The 20,925-nt window shown below is 41.3% G+C and overlaps 2 protein-coding genes across 2 annotated transcripts in view; both read left to right on the plus strand.

The window, feature by feature from the left end:
• The window catches only part of LOC124151637 (sushi, von Willebrand factor type A, EGF and pentraxin domain-containing protein 1-like), a 32,044-nt gene extending 29,331 nt beyond the window's left edge, over positions 1-2,713 (plus strand). The window contains exons 25-26 of the mRNA XM_046524203.2: positions 1,342-1,429; positions 1,623-2,713. Of these exons, the coding sequence (XP_046380159.2) occupies positions 1,342-1,429; positions 1,623-2,094 (560 nt within the window). The 3' untranslated portion in view covers positions 2,095-2,713. The remainder of the gene's footprint in view (positions 1-1,341; positions 1,430-1,622) is intronic.
• Positions 2,714-16,657: 13,944 nt separating this feature from the next.
• LOC124128381 (fibropellin-3-like) lies at positions 16,658-20,016 on the plus strand. Its single transcript, XM_048386323.1, has 3 exons — positions 16,658-17,122; positions 18,064-18,258; positions 19,513-20,016. The coding sequence occupies exons 1-3, from the start codon at positions 16,798-16,800 to the stop codon at positions 19,680-19,682; spliced, it is 690 nt and encodes a 229-aa protein (XP_048242280.1). The 5' UTR covers positions 16,658-16,797; the 3' UTR covers positions 19,683-20,016.
• The last annotated feature ends 909 nt before the right edge of the window (positions 20,017-20,925 follow it).

The following is a 20,925-nucleotide window of genomic DNA, read 5'->3' on the forward strand; positions in this document are numbered from 1 at the left end:
CTGTAACCAGGGTGCCTTTTCACTGAGATTCACAGCGGAAAGAAGCATTGAATTTACCTTTCCTGGCGACTGGTTTGCTTTCCGGGAAATATTGTTTGGGCTTGTATCGGGTCTGCTGGACCCCATTTCCTTCAAAGCAGGTCCCAGTGCCATGAAAATGTCTGCCACACTTACCACATTGGTGAGGGTACTTGCAGTTGTGCCTGCTACAACCATGTCCCAGCATACCTCACTGGCGATGACCCCCTGTGTTGTTGTGGTCGTCTGCCTGCCTCCAGTTGTCGAACCAGCTGTGTGACCACGTACTTCAGCCACAGTTTACCGTCAATGTTGTCCCAGCGGCGTGAGGGGTCCCTTGACATTCTGTGCCAGAATGGTTGGTCGCCAGGCTGGATGTTCTAGTAACTGGAGTATGTTTCTCAGCTGCTTGTTAAGCTGGCTCCCCGAGTTAGTAACCTGTTACAAGCTGTGCAAATTGCACGTTAATTGCTGGGAGGAAGCGTTGGCGTGCCACCTTCGTTATTCCCATTATTTGAAACCTCGCCATAGGCATCATGTACTATCCGTACTCCATGGGTTTGTCCTTGACCACTTGGCTCCTCTCACGAGTTTGTGGTTGATGACTGCTCCTCTCGAGGGAGGCATTACGAAAAGTCGAGTTGATGAAGGCGGTAATCTGCAAGTGGTAAATGTCCCTGGGGTGAACTTCAGGAGTGGAGCGAAAGATGAAACTGATTGTTTTTAAAGCATAAATTCGCAAAACGAACGCGATTGTGGACAAAGTATAACAACAAAGCGAAAGCGATTAGATACGGCGGAACACGTGTGTTCTTGAAGAGAGCCGGTGCGTGAATGGCCGACTACAGACGATGGAAGAAAGGAGGAGTGATGCCATTAGGCCTCCGAGCGCAAGAACTAGTGACCCGGGCAAGATGCAGGGTGCTGACCCGGAGGTGACGGGTTTCCAGCAGTAATTAGCCTATGGTTTGGATACGTGCGATAAATCCATTTAGGGGTTAGTACTAAATGCAAATAATCCTGAATGCGGCGTTAAACAATATACACATACCAATAGCATATATAAAAACTATGTTTAAACTCCAACGGATTTGAACACCTGGTATCATCAATATTTGACAGTAATTCATAAACACATGCTCATGATGTAGTCGGAATTGTACAATCGTCTTTGGCAGAGTTTTCTTAGGAATATAGAGGGTTTTGTCGATTTTTTACACTTTTTTTTGACATAATACCTTTGGGGATTTCAATTATTGTCCTTTTAGATCTGATTACGTATTACGCTTCTTACTGCTGATTGAAGACAAATTTGTTATTCAGATTTCCCACTGGCTTTTGTTGTGGGTGTAACAGCATCTTTCCTGCTGATCACAGCAGTGTCCGTTGCTGCATACTTCTACCGAAAATGGTGAGTTTAGTTATAAAATTATGAAGAATGTCCAAGTGTGCTTAAGACATGAATTTATTAAACTAAATCGTATATGTACATGTTAAATTCTTCTCTTCGAAATATCAGGATGATACATGTGTAATGTAACCTTCGTTACTTGCTTAAAAAACTGCACAAAAGTCAAGCAGCCAGTAATATTTTTATGTTAAAGGTATCAGAAGAGGAAGGTCAATGCACTGGAGACTGTTGGGGAAGATATGTCAACGGGACGACAAAGCAAATCCTCGAATGTCAGGTTCAAACCTGGTGCTCCAAATCCAGCAATCAAAGTAGCATGGATCCAAATAGACTACCCAAATGACCTTAGCAAGGGCGATTCATTTTGTTTGGCCACACAGGTTGGTACCATAACAACTGAAGCTCCACCTCCGTACAGTCAGTCTTCTGTCCCTCTAACACAGAAAAGATCAAACACACGCTCGGGTCATCACCAAGGTGGCAGTCCAGCTATGGATATTGATACAGATGGTGCTCAAGTGCTGGGGACGGACACAGGAAGATCAGAACGAGACAAAGCGTCTAGGACATCTCAACTGAGCATCCAACATGTTGACATGAACTTTGATAGAAAGAATTCGGTCTCGGTACCGGTGTTTGATATAAACTCTGACACAAAGTACTAAATTGTTCCTAATAGTATCGGAAATTGCTCAGAGGCCTATAACCTCTTGTTGTGTCGGCACTTTTGCAAACTGTATATAATCCCCCTCAGACTATTAAGCCACATTAAAAAATGCTCTCCGTGCACATTTTTGTCCAAAACTGAGGGGGGAGTTTGGAGTAGAATTTTCTTCTGAAAACAAAGTAAAGCGGGAGAAACGCTTTTATTTTTCAACAAAAAACAACTGTTCACACTTTGAACTCGGCCCTTTCACACTATATCAGTTGTCAAGCATGCTATTATTATGTTATTTTATGAAAATGAAACTTTTTTCATGCTTATTAAGTGACGCTTGCAAAGACTGAGTTCGAAAAGTGGTGCCATCACTTATTTTTTTCATACTTTATGGCCCTTGTCGTCACAGTATGGCTGAAATATTGCCGATGTGACCTTAAATATTAACTGACTCACTCTTTCTTAATCCATGTTATTTAACTTAGTGCATCATGGCTGCAATAGGGACAAGATTTCTCAGAAACTCCTGAAGTTACATGAATGAAACTTCACTAGCTCATCAACCAGACAAGACTATGCTTATCAAGACTGAGTAAGAAAATTGGTGCCATAAATTATTGATTTTTCATTGTTACGTCCATTGCTACATGTTTTAAGAGTGAGTGCATCCTCTCGTCAATGAGGAAAAGTTTAATGGGAAACTACCTGAAAGTTTGCAAAACCTATAAAAGATATTTGTCAAGACTAAGGCTTGATGCTGTGAATAATTTTTTTACAGAGTTACAGACCTTGAATCATGTTATTTTACTTCATGCATAGTGGCTGTAATGGAGACGGGTTTTCACAGAAACTACTGAAGTTACATGACTGAAACTGTGTGTGCTTATTTATCTAAGAGATAGTTATCAAGACTGAGTTACAAATAGATGCAATAATTCTGTATGCATATGCAAACTCACTATATAATGATCAAGCAAAATTGTAATGCCCCATGGCGGGGATAGTGATAATGATGTTTTCTTGTTTTAATAATAACAGAGTTTGCCTCATATGACGCTCGAATTTTGAAATTATTTTGTATTGACAATAAAAGTGATTGACGCGCATGATTTAAAGGGAAATATTCCCTTGTTTTAGCCTGACGTATCCCATTAAACAAACATGTTTTTTATTCTTGTTACAAGTGATAGTGAGTGTACCCTAATGATCTTGGTTATAACACCTATGCTTATTTACTTATTTACTTATATTCTGCCTATTTACTGTGTAAATATAACAACAGATGTGCATTCTATGCTTGAAACAAAAACATAAACAAAATATGTTATTATTTAATGTTGATTTGACACATCATTACTCAGTGGCACTTCAATGGATCGGGAGCCAGGCTTGGAGACTTATGTGGTTGGTGACTTGACTGCAAGCTTAAGAGAGCTCTCCCTTCCCCATATGAAGTGCAGACATCATATTGACATGTACAGAACTAATAACTTGGTGACATGTTTTGCGAATTTGATAATTTTGTATTTTTAGTGCGACCCACCGATTTTTTTTCAAAAAAGGCCCAAACATTCTTTTGGCAGACTGTACTGCCTTTTCGGCAAGTCCATTGCTCTGTGGATAACCTGGACTGCTCGTTTTGTGTGTTTATCCCCAGGTTTTAGCAAATAATGCAAACTCCCGTAATGAGAACTGGGGTCCATTGTCAGTCAGAAGAGTGTCCGGCACACCGAAACCTAGCAAAGTGGCCTTTCAGCTTTCTTTTTACAGCTGCAGAGGTAGTTGTGTTCAGAGTGTATATTTCTATCCAACCGGAGTATGAATCGACGAGCACAAGGCATTCGGTTGAGTTCCAAGTGAATAGATCTGATGCAAGTATTTGCCAGGGCCTGGTAGGAATCTCATGACATTTGAGAGGCTCCTTCTGCTGTTGAGATTTGTAGCTCTTGCACACTGCACATTCAGCTACCCACTGTTCAATGCCCGAGTTCATGTTACAGCAATACAGGTAATCTCTTGTTTCTCTTTTATACAGCTCTGTATTGAGGTGTCCTTGATGAATATTTTTCATGTAATCATGCCGCAGTGATGTAGGGACAATGACTTTGTCTCCTTTAAAGAAAATGTGATTTCATCTCTGAACGAGAAATATTTCCATGCCTCTGGGTGTACCATCTCATTTGTACTGTGGCCAGCCATGTTTGACATATTGGTGAATTAATACAAGTTAATCAGTTTCAGCCTTGAGTTGCTCACCTCTGGCATCTGGCATGGGTAAAACTGTCATTACCTCAAATTCCTCATCTTTCAAGAAGGCTCTCGACAATGTGTCCGCAACATGAAGTTCTTCACCCGTCTTATAGACTAACTTTAGGTCATACGGTTGCAAACGTAAAAGGATTCTTTGCAACCGCGCCGGTGCAGCAAAAAGAGCTTTCTTGTATATGCTGATCAAAGGCTTGTGATCAGTCTCTACTGTGACTTCTTTTCCAAGGATATGATCATGGAACTTCTCACAAGCAAACACAATTGCCAGGAGTTCTTTTTCGATCTGGGCGTAGTTTACTTGTGTTTTCATCATAGCCCGTGAGGCATAAGCAATGGGAGAAACGCTTTGGAGTACAGCTGCACCCAGTCCATTCTTCGAGGCATCACATGTTAGTGTGACAGGTTTGTTAACATCATAGTTATGTAGTGTGTTGGGCTCACAAATGTCTCTCTTGATACCATTCAGAGCTTGCTGGTGAGTTTGATTCCAGTGCAACTGAATGTCGCTCTGTAGAAGTTCTTTCAAGGGTGCTGCTTTCTCACTGAAATGCGTCCCGCACTTCCAATGCACTCTTGTCATGCTCATTTTCACCCCATATTATGATATGATATATGGCGGTCGGGTAGCCTAGTGGTTAAAGCGTTCGCTCGTCACGCCGAAGACCCTGGTTCGATTCCCGACATGGGTACAATGTGTGAAGCCCATTTCTGGTGTCCCCCGCCGTGATATTGCTAAAAGCGGCGTAAAACCATATTCACTCACTCACTCACTCTTTGGAATCTGTTTTGAAGGGTACTATAACTTCAAACCTTATGACAGTCGGAACTGTTGATCTTTTGACTTTCGTGAGGAAAATCTCTGAGGCTGATCTCTTGACAGAGCGCTTTCTTCTGCCGGTTTCTCCGCATTTTATATCAACAAATTCCACACGGCATTCAGGAACTGCGGCTCCACATACATCAATGAAGGTACTGCTCGTGCTGAGAATATGGATAAAATTCTGTGCGATTTCAAGCTGAGTGTTGTTGTCATGGCAGGATCCAGAGTAAGAGTAGTAGAAAAATTCATTGTCAAGTTCCTGCTTCCTGGTCTTCGTGTCCCTAAAGATAATGCCGTATGACGTTTACTCATATCTACCATCAACACTTTTTTATAATGAAGACAGTGCATGGATCAGAAGTTGCGGATGGACGTTGTACAACTCTTATTTGTTGGGGGATATGAGTGAGAGAGTGAGTGAGTTAATGCTTTACTTCACATCAGCAATATTTCAGCCATATCGTGACGAGAAGTTATACCTTATTAATACTTATATTTAGACTAAAAAAAAACCTGTCATCGATGTACAGTAAAATAACCAGAAAATCACAGATTAATATTTAAAACTAGCATGCAACCATAAAAAGATACCACTTCTTGGAACAATACAATATAAGAATGGGCCATAGATCGCCAGCAACTGAAGTTAAGGTTGATCCCCATACTAGAGACCATGGGGACTTAAGTACTTTTGCTACCCGCATGGACCCAAGCAGGATTTACATCATCCCTTCAGCTGTTGACAATGGCTGACAAATTTAGCCAAACATTAAAACAACACATATGCTACGATTAAAAACGTGTTTGGGGGATATGAACGAGAGTCAACATGAACTAATATTGAAAACATATTTCTTATCTACTGATGGGAAAAAGTAACTGTGTTTCGTATGAAGTTCAACTAAAATATCTTTCTTCTGAATTTGAATAATTCAGTTTTCAATACATATATATCCTTAATTTTAAGATGGTGATTCAATATTTGCACATACATGTTAATGTGCAGATACCAATTTGGATGCTTGATTGTTTGTTCGGAGAATGATACTCATACACGTGTTTTTTGTAATGTGACCAGCAAACAATATTTATTTAGCTACCAGGTGCTCGTGAAAATACTCTTGTTATCCTATATAATGCTTACGCAATGACACGGCTACCTGAAACTGAACATCTACACACCGTGGGTATGCTTCAAACGGAAATGTTGCAAATCGAAGTTGCCAGACATTTTAATGTTCATCGAACCACAATATCATCTCTTTGGAGACGTTATCTGCAGCAGGGAACATTCATATCAACGTAACTTCAACCATATTCGGTTGGTTCATTTGCGGAATCGATACCAAACTGCCACATTAACAGGGTTAATCCCTGTGTTGAGGTCACACAGTGGCGGAACCTTACGCGATCGGTTGGGGGAGCACAACATCCGACGTCTAGCGATACGCCTAGTTTTGCTTCCAAATCACCGTCGGGCACTTCTAACGTCGTGTAGACAGTATATGAGGTTGAGAAGAAAAGAGAGGACAGTATTCCTTTCACAAGTGAGTCCAGGTTTCATCTGGATAGCTCTGATGGTCGTGCAGGGGTCTACACGCTTCCAGAAGAACGTTTTAACGACCCAACTTTACCCAACGTCATCAGTTTGAGGTAGAAGTGTAATGGTTTTACAACAGCTCAACACTGATAATGGCAATTTCAATGGCGTACGCTACCGGGACAGCATCGTTAGATATGAAATTCTACCTTTGTGCAAATGTCGAGACATAACGTCAATTTGGAGTAGGATACTGCCCGCCCACATGTTGCACGTGTTGTAACAGACTTAAAGAGACAGCAAAACACTGCCATGGCCGACTGTTTGTCAAGACATCTCTCCCATAGAACATCTCTGGGATGAGTTACCACGACGCACACGAGAATCAGCTCAGTTGGGACATTCTTTGGCTGCTGGTATCGTCAGAGCGCCGCCGCTGCCTCGCCTGTATTCATGCAAACGGTGGGCACACCCGACATTGACATTGTTGATTGAATTGTTTTACCACCACACCTTTAGGGCGTGTCGTTCTGTCTCCTGCTACCAGGTATGGGATTGTCGAATTTGTATTTTGCTAAGAACGTGTTATCCCGAAATATAACATTTATTACATTAGACCAATTTCTAAAAATGAATTGTGTATTCAAAAAGTACCAGGTCTCTTGGTGTGACGCGGCCGGGGATCGGACATTGACCTTCTGCTCTCCAGACAGACACTTTACCACCAGACCATGGAGGCTCCAGTGTCATAATAGATAGACATCCAAATTTACATTTAGTACAAAATTTCGGATTTCAGATACCAGAAAGGAGATATATGTCTCCAGCGACAGTATCAAGTCGGCAAAAACAACAAAGAGTCGTTCAATAGTAGGCCAAGGGCCAGACGGGGCACCCGCCGTTATTTTATATTGTTGTGTACCTATTTCCACATGTTGACCCAAACGCTATGTTTCTTGTCGCAAGAGTTGATTTGAATGGTTGGGTTTTCCGGTTGGGTGACTTGGTTCATTGTGTGCCATCATTTTCTTACGATGTTGGATGTTTCTTGTAAACTGCGCAGTTTGTTTTCCCACTTGTGACGGTTTCATCAGTTTTTAAATGTAACCTGATAATATCTGAAGTTTACCATAAGATAAAACATGGAGGCCACGAAATAATACCTGTGGGCCACTAGAAAATACCGCAGACCATGAGATAAAACATGGAGGCCACGAGATAATACCTCGAGGTCACTAGATAATACCCGCAGACCATGAGATAAGACCTGGAGGCCACGATATAATACGAGGGCTAGCTGAAGATTTCTTAGCCTAAGTGGGATATCTCAATCGGATTGAAACAAACTTTTGCCACCAACAAGTACAATCATTTAATGAATCATAGACATAAGAACTGCAACTGTAGTGTTATTATTGTCTTTGTACCAGACCATCTTGTGAACCTACCCATTGAAATTACCAGAAATGGACAAAACTGGCTATAGGGCAGTCATCAAGTACCTGCGACTGAAAGGGCTAACTCCAACACAGAACATGTTGACATTGTCTCCACTTTAGGGGATGATGCCCTTCCTTTTCCACTGTAGAGAAGTGGGCTGTGGAGTTCAAGCGTGGCACAGAGAGCCTTGACGATGACCCGCGTCCAGGAAGGCCTTCAACAGCAACCATTCCGGAACACATTACCCGGGTGCATGACATGGTGATGGCTGATCGACGATTGACCACTCGACATATTGCCAGTGTTCAGGGCATCTCTCTTTTGAGAGGGTTGAGCACATTATCACCAACGAGTTGGGAATGACAAAAGTTTCTGCAAGATGGGTGCCAAAGCTCTTGACAGTGGATCAGAAACGTGTCAGATTCCTGACGTCCCATGACAATTTATGCCGTTTTGAAGCAGATCCCGATGATTTTTTGGCCCGATTTGTAACCATGGATGAGACCTGGATTCATCACTTTCAACCAGAAACCAAAATTTAGTCTGAACAATGAAAGCATCCGGAATCACCAGCCCCCCACCCTCCCCCACAAGCCAAGTCGGTTCCTTCTGCTGGAAAGGTGATCGCTTCAGTCTTTTGGGATTCCAAGGGCATTCTGCTGATTGACTATCTTGAAAAAGGCCAGACTATCAATGGGAGATAGTATGCTGACCTACTGAGACAGTTGCTTGAAGCTATCAAAGCTAAGCGACGGAGAATGCCCACTAAAGGAGTCCTGTTCCACCAAGACAATGCTCCTGTTCATAAATCGGTTGTTGCCATGTCAGCGATCCATGATTGTGGCTTCGAACCCATTGACCATCCCCCTTATTCACCCGATTTTGCCCCGTCAGACTTCCACCTGTTACCCAAAATGAAAAAGGAACTAGCCGGTCGCCATTTTCCTAGTAATGATGACGTCATTTCCGCTGTGAATTACTTTTTTAGGGTGGCTGAAGAAAATTTCATCTTGATCGGCATCCAGGCCTTGCAGCATCGCTGGCAAAAGTGTCTTAACCTGGAAGGGGACTATGTGGAGAAATAAATGAAAACCATCGACTTGGTACTGGTCTTTTACAGTTAGGCTTAGAACTTTTCAGCCAGCCCTCGTACATATAGTTCCGCAAAAAATCCCGACAGGTCATGACATGATACCTGAAGGCATGCAGACCACGATATAATTCCTGGAGGTCACAAAATAATACCTGGAGGCAAGTGGATAAAGCTTGGAAATCACAATATAATACCTAGAGGCTATGAGATAAAACTCGGAGGTCACGTGACGATACCTGGGAGCCACGCGATAATACCTGGACGCCACAGACCATAATTGGAGACCACGAGATAATACCTATTGGCAATGAATTAATACCCGAGGCTATCAGATAATACTCACAAGCCATACATTCATTCATACACCGAAGCCACAAGATAAATCCTTGAAGTCACGAGAACAAACCAGGAGGCCACAAGATAATACATATGGCTCCCAGGTACTAGTAATGGTAATATCGACAGGTCATGCGATAATACATTGAGACCTCCTTATAATACCTTGGGGTCACCAGCTAATACCAAGGGATCAATATATAATACCTAGAGGCCACAAGATAATACCCGGAGGCCAGTAGGCATGTAGGTCACATGGTAACGCCTGGAGACCACGAGGTATTACCTGGTGGCCATGACGTTATCAATATCTGAAGGCCAAGAGATAACACGACTTTATATCTCGAAATAATGACGAGTTTTTTAAAACATTCTTTTTCAGGAAATTCAGCATGTACATGTATAGCAAACAATTATTGTTTGTCAGTGAAGCATGAGGACAAATTATTGTTTTAAAGAGATCAGCCCCTCAAGAATGGTTGGTCCATTTGACCTTGAGACGTCGTGACCTCCACATATGGGCTCGAAGCTTCTATTTGAAACATATCCAGTACATTTGTATTTGTTTTCACCATTTCTTCCAAAGTTCCATAGGACAATGAATAAGTTTAAATATGATTAATAAATATTATTAAATTAAACTTCACATGTTACAATTTCCTTTTGATAGCCCTAGGATAGGAATATAAGAACATTATTTAGGTTTTATAAAATAATCATGATATAGATCCAACCTGGAAGGAGTATGTCATATATGTTTGTACAAATTTCCAGATTGTTTCTTTTTTACCTTATGCGACTCCGCGGAAAATATGTTTATGCGACTGCGAAAAGTTGCGTCGTTTAAGGCCTGTGCTCCTATAGCGGTAGAGCCTGTCAAGGTTGTAGATCATGTGGAGAAGGTGTATTGGTTAACTCCTAATCGCGTGACGCCTGTATTATGTATAGCCACTGGCACTCGTGAAGAGCAACCTCCTCGTGGTGAGTGCTGGGTTACGCTAATAGCTCTTCCCCCGTGTGGAACCGGGGTAGAATATTTCCACAGCACCCCATTGCTGGTCGTAAGAGGCGACCAAAGTGGGCAGCCCGTTTGCCGTGGGTTGCGTCCCTGTGTCGGCGGAGGACGGGAGTCTGGTAGTTGAGGGCACTGGTTCCTGGAACTGTGTTCCTTTGCCCAACACACTACTTCGACCCTTACTTCGCCTAGACGGGTGGTAAGATGGGCCCGGTCTTATCAATCGGCTGGTCATGCCAGGCCCTGTGCGTAATATTGTATATGCACACCTGTGTTGTATTTCACTGTATATTTTGGTCTTGGCCATGCATACCTTGTGTATGTTCTCAATTTTTGATTGTATACATTGCCTAGAGTCTTACGCCAGAAGGCGGTGGCTCATGGGCCAATCTGGTACTTTCGACCTCTGAGTTCTGTATGTCTTCAATTTCTTGCCATGGGCCGAACCAGCCTGACATTTTATTTAATAGACAAATACAGCTATTCATGTTGTTCTTACTGGAGTATAACACCTCTGTATCCCTGATGTTTGCATGTTGGAGATCCGGTGCAATAAAACATCGCTCTTTGTAGCACTCCATGGTGGGTGGGGAGCAGGGGTGTTGAATCAATTACTTTCACCATGGCTCACAATCACTCTGGTTCGATCCGCAATGAAAAGAAGAGACGTTTGGAAACTGAGATTTTATCATCTGATGATGATGCTTCTCTCATACCAAATAATAATTCTTGGGCACGTTTTTTGGTAGTTGAATCCAGAAATGAATTACCACTAAAAATAAATCCTTTTGCCATATCTAAAGCCATTGCAGGTATTTGTGGTGAAGTTAAGAATGTTTCACGGCTCCGGGGTGGTTCTCTTTTGGTAGAGTGTGCACGGAGACAGCAAGCTGTCAATCTTTTGAAATGTACTACATTTGCAAACACTGAAGTTGCTGTCTCTGCGCACAGAACGTTGAACTCGAGTCGGGGGATCATCCGCGACAGAGGCCGTTGTCTGGCGGAAATGAATGAAGATGATATTCTTGACGAACTCAAAGATCAACATGTCACTTCAGTGAAACGGTCCCCAATCCACTCCGATGTTACCAGTGTCAGAAGTTTGGGCATGGCTCCAAATCATGCGATCGCCCGATTGTTTGTCACCGTTGTGGTGCAAATCATGACGCCTCAGATTGTACAGCTGACCCCAAATGTGCTAATTGTATGGGTAAACATGTTGCGTCTTCGAAATCCTGTCCTCTTTGGAATCATGAAAAGGAAATCTTAACTGTCAAATGTAAAAACAACATTTCTTTTCAGGAGGCTAAAAAAGTCGTTGCCAGCCGGTCACCTCCATCAGCGCACACCTATGCTGCTGCTGTCTCTCGACCTTCTACCACAAGATCTATAGAATGTCAAACTGACTTGACATGGACACACTCTGAACACCCTGTGCCTATGGTTACAACATCAGAGAGTCAGACCAATGATTCCGATAGTCAATCATGTGGCATCTCTTCAGCATCTCAGGTTGTGACTCAGACTATGGCCCCACCTAATCCAACTCCTGAATTACCAGCACCTAACAAACCATCGCCTGAAATGCCCAAAAAACAAAAGAAGAAACAAAACAAGAAAATTTCTACTAAGATCCCTACTCTCACTGAAACATCTGTAGATGTTCACAATTACTTTGATCCTCTCGAGATGGATGTTACTCCATCTTCCATGAGTGGTGACTCTTCTTCACGTTCACGTGAGCGATCTCCTATAGAACCGCCATGAACCATTCAAATATATTTCAATGGAATTGCAGAGGACTTAGGCATAATTTTCACGAATTGCAATTATTAACAACAGATTTAAGTCCATCAGCAATTTGTTTACAAGAGACGTACCTAAAACATACAGATAAATTTGAATTAAGGCAGTATAGTTCCTATCATTCTTTTTCTCCTCCAGGTGATAAAGCTACTGGAGGAGCTACTATTTTGGTGCGGCGGGGCGTTGTTCACAGTCCTGTTCCGCTTGACACAAATCTGCAAGCAGTTGCAGTTAGACTTACACTGCATATTGCCTTGACACTTTGCTCCTTATACATTCCACCTTCTTCAAATCTTCAGCGTAATGATCTACAAAAACTATACGATCAGCTCCCAAAGCCCTGTGTTATCATGGTTGATCTAAATGGGCATAATCCTTTATGGGGAAGTGCAATCATTAATCAAAAGGGAAAAGTGATCGAGGATTTTGTTTCCGATAATGATCTCTGCATCTTTAATGATGACTCCGATACGTATTTACACCCTGCTACTGGCACGTATTCATCTCTCGATCTGTCTCTGACAGATTCAGTTTTGTTACACGAATTTTCCTGGTCAGTCCACGATGACCTGTGTGGAAGTGACCATTTCCCCACTGTACTTAAACCCATTAATCCCGCTGATGATCCACCTTCACCTCGATGGAATTTGTTGAAGGCTGATTGGACTTTATTTTAGTCTTTATGCAAAGATAAATTGCAACTTACGTCTTTTCAGAATGTTACTGACCCGATTCAGTTGTTCTCAGATCAACTGAATACAATTGCTGATGAATCAATTCCTAAGTCCTCCGTCAACCCACGTGTTCGTAAACCATGGTTTGATGACACTTGCAAACAAGCTAGGAAATGTCGTAAGAAGGCGGAGAAATACTTCCGTAAACATCCCACTGTCCATAATTTAAACACTGTCAAAATTTCAAATGCTAAGGCAAGACGTCTATTTAAGCAAAATAAACGTCTATCATGGAGAAACTATGTCTCCAAAATAAACACTCGTACCCCTATGTCCAAAGTATGGAACATGATTAAAAAGATCAAAGGCAAGGGATCAAATTCTACAGTTAACCATCTGAAGGATGGCGATACTTTACTAACTGATAAAACTGCTATTGCCAATAGACTTGGGAAAACATTATCTCAACATTCGTCCTTATCTAATTACGTTCCCGAATTTCAAAAATATCAGCTCCAACAGGAAAAGAAAAAAGTAAATTTTACATCTGATAATGGTGAAGATTACAATGAAGTATTTTCACTACATGAGCTATATACTGCCCTAGGGCAAGCTCATGATACAGCAGCAGGCGCTGATAATATTCATTATCAGCTACTGAAACACTTGCCCGAATCATGCCTTGAAACTTTGTTGACTATATTCGATGACATTTGGACATCTGGGACGTTTCCAACTTCATGGCATAATGCCATTGTTATACCAATACCAAAACCTGGGCGGGATCATAATGATCCTTCAAATTACCGACCTATCTCTCTAACTAGCTGTGTTTGTAAAACGATGGAACGCATGGTAAATAATCGATTAGTGTGGTACTTGGAAACAAATAATCTTCTCACCAATATACAATGCGGTTTCCGGAAAAACAGAAGTACTATCGATCATTTAGTGCGTTTAGAATCGTTTATTAAAAATTCCATTGTAAATAGACAACATGCTGTATCGATCTTTTTCGATTTAGAAAAAGCATACGATACAACATGGAAACATGGTATTTTAAAAGATCTTCATGATTTTGGATTAAAAGGCCGTTTGCCTCATTTCATATCACAGTTTTTAACAGACAGATAATTTCAAGTCCGAGTGGGTACAACCCTGTCTGATCATTATAATCAGGATCAGGGTGTCCCACAAGGCAGTATTTTGTCTGTCACTTTATTCAGTATAAAAATTAACAGTTTGTCAAAAGTTTTAAATGATTCAGTTAATGGATCACTTTTTGTGGATGATTTTAATCTATCTTGCCGGGGTAAAAATATGCACACAATTGAAAGGCAATTACAATTATGTCTTAATAAAATTCACAAGTGGTGTCTAGAAAACGGGTTTAAATTTTCCAAATCAAAAACTAATTGCATACATTTCTGCAGAAAATATAAACCGTATAAGGACCCTGAACTATTTCTGAATGGCACCCCTATCAAAGTTGTTAAGGAAGCCAAGTTCTTGGGACTTATTTTTGATCATCACTTAACTTTCCTCCCGCATATTAAATACCTAAAAGCTAAATGCCTGAAGGCACTCGATCTCTTGAAAGTTGTTTCTAATTCAAAGTGGGGAGGGGATCAAACAACCCTTTTACACTTATACAGGTCACTCATCCGTTCAAAACTTGATTATGGCTCCATCGTCTATGGTGGAGCCTGTAAAAGTAATTTAAAAAAACTTGATACGATACATCATCAGGGCCTGAGGCTTTGCCTTGGTGCCTTCAGGACGTCTCCAATTCACAGTCTGTATGTAGAAGCGCATGAACCTTTTCTTAAACAACGCCGTCTAAAATTATCTTTACAATATGTCACTAAATTATATTCTAATCAGTCCAATCCAGCTTTTAATTGCGTCTTCAATCCTCTTTACCAAGATATTTACAATAAAAAGTCATCTCTTGTTCCACCACTCGGAATCAGAATCCAGTCTGCCTTGTTTGCTTCCAATATTAAACTGCAAGATATAGCTCCAACTCAACTGTTTTCAACACCTCCTTCGCAAATGGTACGGCCAGAGGTTGATCTTACATTAACAAAACTAAAGAAATCAGACACTAACGAATTAATTTACCAACAAGAATACAGTCAATTAAGAAACAATTATGACACTTATAAATCTATCTTTACAGATGGATCCAAGGATGGTGGCGCAGTTGCTAGTGCCACCGTCATTGGATCCAGAACAATATCTTCACGTTTACCTGATAACAGTTCCATCTTCACTGCAGAAGCAAACGCCATTTTTACAGCACTTAAATATATCAGTAATCAAGCTAAACATAAACAATTCATACTGTTTTCAGATTCTCTTTCATGCCTTCAGGCGATTAAAAATATGTCATCAAAACATCCACTTTTAATCGAAATTCTCGAATTATTTAATGATCTTGCTACTGGCCAATATGACATCGTCTTTTGTTGGTTACCAAGCCATGTTGGTATCAAAGGTAACACAATGGCCGATGCTGCTGCAAAAGCAGCCCTCAACAAATCTGTGACACCACTTCTGATCCCATACACTGATTTTAAACCCATGATTCGATCTTACATCCGAGATCTTATGCAACAGAAGTGGGACGCCCAAGTAGGTATCAATAAATTACATGAAATTAAACCAAATATCGGTTACACCTACTTGGGCTGTCAGTCCAGATTTGAAGAGGTCATTATGCGACGATGTCGTATTGGCCATTCAAGATATACACATGAGTATCTTTTAAATGGTGAGGATCCTCCGTTTTGCATCCCTTGTGATGAAAGAATCACAGTCAAGCATGTCCTGCTTGATTGTATTGATTTTTCCATCACAAGGGATAAATATTTCAAAGTTAAAACAATTAAGGACCTTTTTAATGATGTTAATTCTCGTTTACTGTTATGTTTTTTAAAAGAAATAGAGCTTTTTCATAAATTTTGATGTGCTAACTGTATTGTTTTAAAAATTGGTAGTGCAATTTAATAACTTAGATTGTTAGTGGCTATACCCTCGAGGGGGGTTGAAGTAGCGTAAAATTATTGTCCCCCTAAGAGGGTATGTAAGTCCCATTTCATTCCAGGTATTTTTCTGCATACCAGGCTTTTAAACGTAGTATATTCGTTATTTTAATCTAAGGCTTAACTAATACACTGTCGTCAGTGACTGAAGGGATGATATAAATCCTGCCGGGGTCCGTGCAGGAAGCTAAGGTACTGTAAGTCCCCATGGTCCCCAGTATGGTGATCTCCTTTCAGTGGCTGACGATTTCTAGCCCATTTTTATATTGTGATGTTCATTAATGCTTACTGTTTTTATTATTCACAACTAGTTTTAAATCAAGTCTGTGATATTCTAGTTATTCTACTGTCCTTCGTCGACAGGTATTTATTTCGTATAATTATGTGTATTATTAATGTACTTCTCGTCACGATATGGCTGAAATACTGCCGATGTGACGTTAAATCTTACCTCACTCACTCACTATGTATAGCCACTGCATGTAGGCGGTCTCAAATCTACCCAATAGTCTTATTTAAACTAACGTCTTGGCCCAGTGATTCAGGAAGTAACCCAAGCCCTGTTTTCCTACTCGTGCCTCTGTTCTTATAAAGTCAACGCAGTGTATTTGAAACAGGGATTTTATCCCGATACTATCGTGTACAACCAGAAAAGAGTGTACACCGACACAATGTGTTTATGTACGGTGCACCTGATTGCTCTGTTCATGCTTCATGCAGCATGGAGTCAGAGAGCTCCAACATGGGATGCGTGTGAATGCAGTTGGGTAGCATGGCAAGGATGGTCTACCTGTTCAAGGCTCTGCTACGGGAGGCAGGTCAGAGAGAGACAGGTGCGGATGCTTGACAGTTGTGAGACTTTTGGGCACTGTGATGGTGGCGCCGGCGCCTACGACTACAGGGACTGCAACACTCACTGTACCTACGGTTCGTACGACTCCTCCTACGGCGGATGCAGGTGCCCGGCTGGGAGATATGGAACATGCTGTGATAATGGTAATAGTGCCAATCATCTGTCTTTGTATCAACCATCTTGCACCCATTGTCTACGGGCCCCTGAGTAGCACCCATGAAAAAATGAATCTCAATTTATGCAATTATTACCCGTCTGGAGGATGGTATGACGTATTCCAAAATTAGCACACCGTTTTTATTAGTTTCAACAAAACCTGTAATCGTACCCTCGTGTCACTTGATTTTCTGGTTACTCGATCACTTGATTGTCTGGTTTTACACGAGTACTGCTGTGCTGTGTCATACAATAAATACTGAATGGCGGGTTATTCCGGTTGGGCAGGACATGCTTCCCCTTTTCGCGAACACCTGGTGTCATCACTGATTTTCAATGGTCCATTCATAAATTTTCCACAGCTATTTGCCAAGTGGATTGGGCAGAAAATCTAGGCTGGTTATTCTCTTGCATTGACAATTTATATTTTGCTAATTCTCATTTCAATGCTCAGTTCATTCAGATGATATGTAATAAAAAAATATTTAATTTATCGCGCACATTATTTATATCATAATCAAATTCCTTGAATTTAACACATTCGTGACTCACGTTTCCCGTCATCGAATTTCTTACTTCAAGGAACGTCCGGCTTAAGAGCCAGTATTGTGTATTATATACGTCCTTGATTATGAATGCGTGCATGTTCCTATTGTTCAAATGAGCATGCTGATTGTCACGGTACTTTGTGGTGCACGAACCTATCTTGTCATATCAATTACCTGTTCTGCACAATGGGACATATGTTAGTTTAGAAAGAAACATAAGGGACCACCCATTAGTTACAAAATATCTGGTATTGCAGATGTAGCTGCAAAATATTACACTCTATTCACCCCCAAACACGTACAGATACTTTTCATTTCAAACCATTGTATATTTCTGTTTGTGTAAATATTAGCATAATACGATTCTCATTTCTGTAAAGTTATAACCTGTGGTACGCCACAAACAACGTCAAACGGTGCCTACACAGTCAGCAACAGCAACAACTACGGCAGCGTGGCCACGTACACGTGCACCAACGGGTACAACATGACTGGGACTGCCACAATGTCATGTTCCACCTACAACAGCAACTCCACGTATGGAAACTGGACGGGGTCTGCGCCAAGGTGCCTGTGTAAGTCATCACTCGTCAATGATCATTTTCATGATTTTGCGATCCTGGTTATTGGTATACCGCAGTTGTAATAAAGCATTGCTTGACCACATGATACCTGTCCTGTAATATCTGAAAAAGTCTCATTCTATGCAATTGTTACTCGTTTGGAGAATGTTATGAATTAATTCAAATTTAACGCACCGTTTTTATTAGTTTCAACAAAATCAGTAATGGTACTTTCGTGTCACTTGATTTTCTGGTCACTCGATCACTTGATTGTCTGGTTTTACAGGCTGATGTCGCATGTGCTGCGTCAGACAAGACAATTCTTTATGCAAATTGAATGAATGGCGGGTGCTTCCGGTAGGGCGGAACATACCCTTTTCGCGAACACCTGGTGTCATCACTTATTTTCAGTGGTCCATTCCACAGCCATTTGCCAAGTGGAATCTGTTTCGGCAGAAAATCTAGGCTGGTTATTCCCTTGCATTGACAATTTATATTTGCTGATTACATTGAAGTCACCGAAGTGATTTATTGTTCCTATATGTGACCATGCCGGGATGTACATGTTAGTATACATGAATGCAAGATTTTCTTGAGCGTGAGTGTCTTTTTGCAGTTAACCTGCATTTTCAACGACCACCTGTTGTGCCACCGTTAACATGTTGGTACATTCTAGTCGGACGCCTTTTGGGGTATGGTCTGTAATGATATGGGGGCGGGGTTATTATGACCACTATGGAGAGAGAGAACGCCACTGCATATTGCCCATGTAAATGTCACTGGACTGTACGACTGCGACAACAGGGTGTGTAAACAGACATGACACTTTTTTTATTAAGTCTAAAACGTTCTTTTTTAACTACACACCCCCTGTCGTCTTTTTTGGTTGTTTGAACCCTTACACTACACGGTCAACATGCTGTGTTTCTTGTCATGGGTTACACATAGTCCCTCCTTATTCTTATCCATCCGTGGTCTAGTGGTAGAGCGTCCGCCCGGAAAGCGAAAGGTCCGGGGTCCTACTTTCTCTAAAGAGTACATTATGAAACAGATGGATGCAGTCTTGACTTGCACTTGTTCGCTGGTCATGTTATGTCATGTTATATTATGCTATGTCATGTGATGTCATGTTATATTATGTTATATCATGTTATGTCATGGTATGTCATGTTTTGCCATGTTACGTCACCTGTATCTATGGTTACACAAGTGATAATAATCTAAGGTGTTTCTATGTTTGACGGTCACATTTGTTTCTCCAACCAGTCGCTGAGTCCTGTAACAGCAGCCCCTGCCAGAACGGAGGCACGTGTGTGAACGGTCTGGAGATGTACACGTGTGTTTGTTCGCCTGGGTGGCCAGGGATCAACTGTGAAGCAGGTAGGAAAACCAGCATGGCTGATCAAACTAACAAATGTACGGCGATCAAATGCTGATAGCACCTCATATCTGAAAACACATTTTCATATCCTAGTTACACTCTTTAACAACACAATTGTTGCAGTTAACAAACGTAGATTGAGTACTTAGGGCTGTTTATGTATCACCTGTAAATAACATCTGACTTTTATATACCTTCAATTAGTAATCATACACACATTATTGGCTCATGTGACCCTAGATGTGTTTTGTTTTCTATATGTGACCATGCTGGGATGTAATTATACATGTATGCATGATTTCATTGAGCGTGAGTGTCTTTTTGTGTGTCTGCATCTTATGACTTTACCTCTTGCAATTTAACACGTTCACGGCATAGCTTCTGGCACTTATCCATGTATTATTGAATTTTTACAACAATTATTAACAGAAAGGGGCAGTTATAATCATCAATCTGTTTTTAATGTTTTATTTCAATATTTCGTTCTCTCAGTTGATATATTATAGACAAAAATAGCTGATCCAGGATATTAATCATATCAAATAAAACATGTCATTGAATTTTACACATTTGTGGCTCACGTTTTCCTTCATCGAATTTCTTACTTCAAGGAAAGTCCGGTCTAAGAGCCAGTATTGTGTAATATACGTCATATCCATTACCTTTTCTGCACAGTAGGATATCACGTTTAGTTAATGATCGACCCTGAACAGGGTGCCCAAGGTCAAAATCACGTTATTGATTAATTAGAAACCAGGCCAAAACAGCCAACTTGCACCAGGCCACAGAAGCTTAAGTTACTGACCAGGCGATATGTAATCGTAAGAATGCAGTTAACCTGCTTTTTCGACGACCACCTGTTGTGCCACCGTTAACAAGTCGACACATTCTAGTCGGACGCCTATTTGGGTTGGGTCTGTAATGATATGGGGGCGGGGTCATTATGACCACTATGAAGAGAGAGAGAACGCCACTGCATATTGCCCATATAAATGTCACTGGACAGTACGACTGCCACAACATACTGGCGCCAATAGTTTTGCCACTTGCGCGCCCAGCTGGGCCACGTTTTGTCTTTCAAGACAATAACCCACGTGCCCACCGTGCACGTATCGTACTGACTACCTCCAGTAGCAAGACATTAACGACCCACACCAGTCATGCGTCCTGGCCAAGAGGAGGTATCGGGTTTGATCGGGAGACATGTGCGCCGACGTCAAACGTCAGCCGCTACGTCAGCTTAACTGGGTCAGGCGCTGCACGAGGAGTGGACAGGTCTCCCTCAAATTGACATTGGG

The sequence above is a fragment of the Haliotis rufescens genome, unplaced genomic scaffold (assembly GCF_023055435.1).
Source record: "Haliotis rufescens isolate VD_foot unplaced genomic scaffold, xgHalRufe1.0.p SCAF_6, whole genome shotgun sequence".
NCBI lineage: Eukaryota > Metazoa > Mollusca > Gastropoda > Lepetellida > Haliotidae > Haliotis > Haliotis rufescens.

What these genes read in the sequence shown, in the direction of transcription:
- LOC124128381 (XM_048386323.1), top strand. Translation starts at nt 16,798, where the DNA reads ATGTGTTTATGTACGGTGCACCTGATTGCTCTGTTCATGCTTCATGCA. An exon ending in TGGAACATGCTGTGATAATG is followed by an intron (nt 17,123 to 18,063) that starts GTAATAGTGCCA and finishes ATTTCTGTAAAG; the next exon opens with TTATAACCTGTGGTACGCCA. An exon ending in GTCTGCGCCAAGGTGCCTGT is followed by an intron (nt 18,259 to 19,512) that starts GTAAGTCATCAC and finishes TTCTCCAACCAG; the next exon opens with TCGCTGAGTCCTGTAACAGC.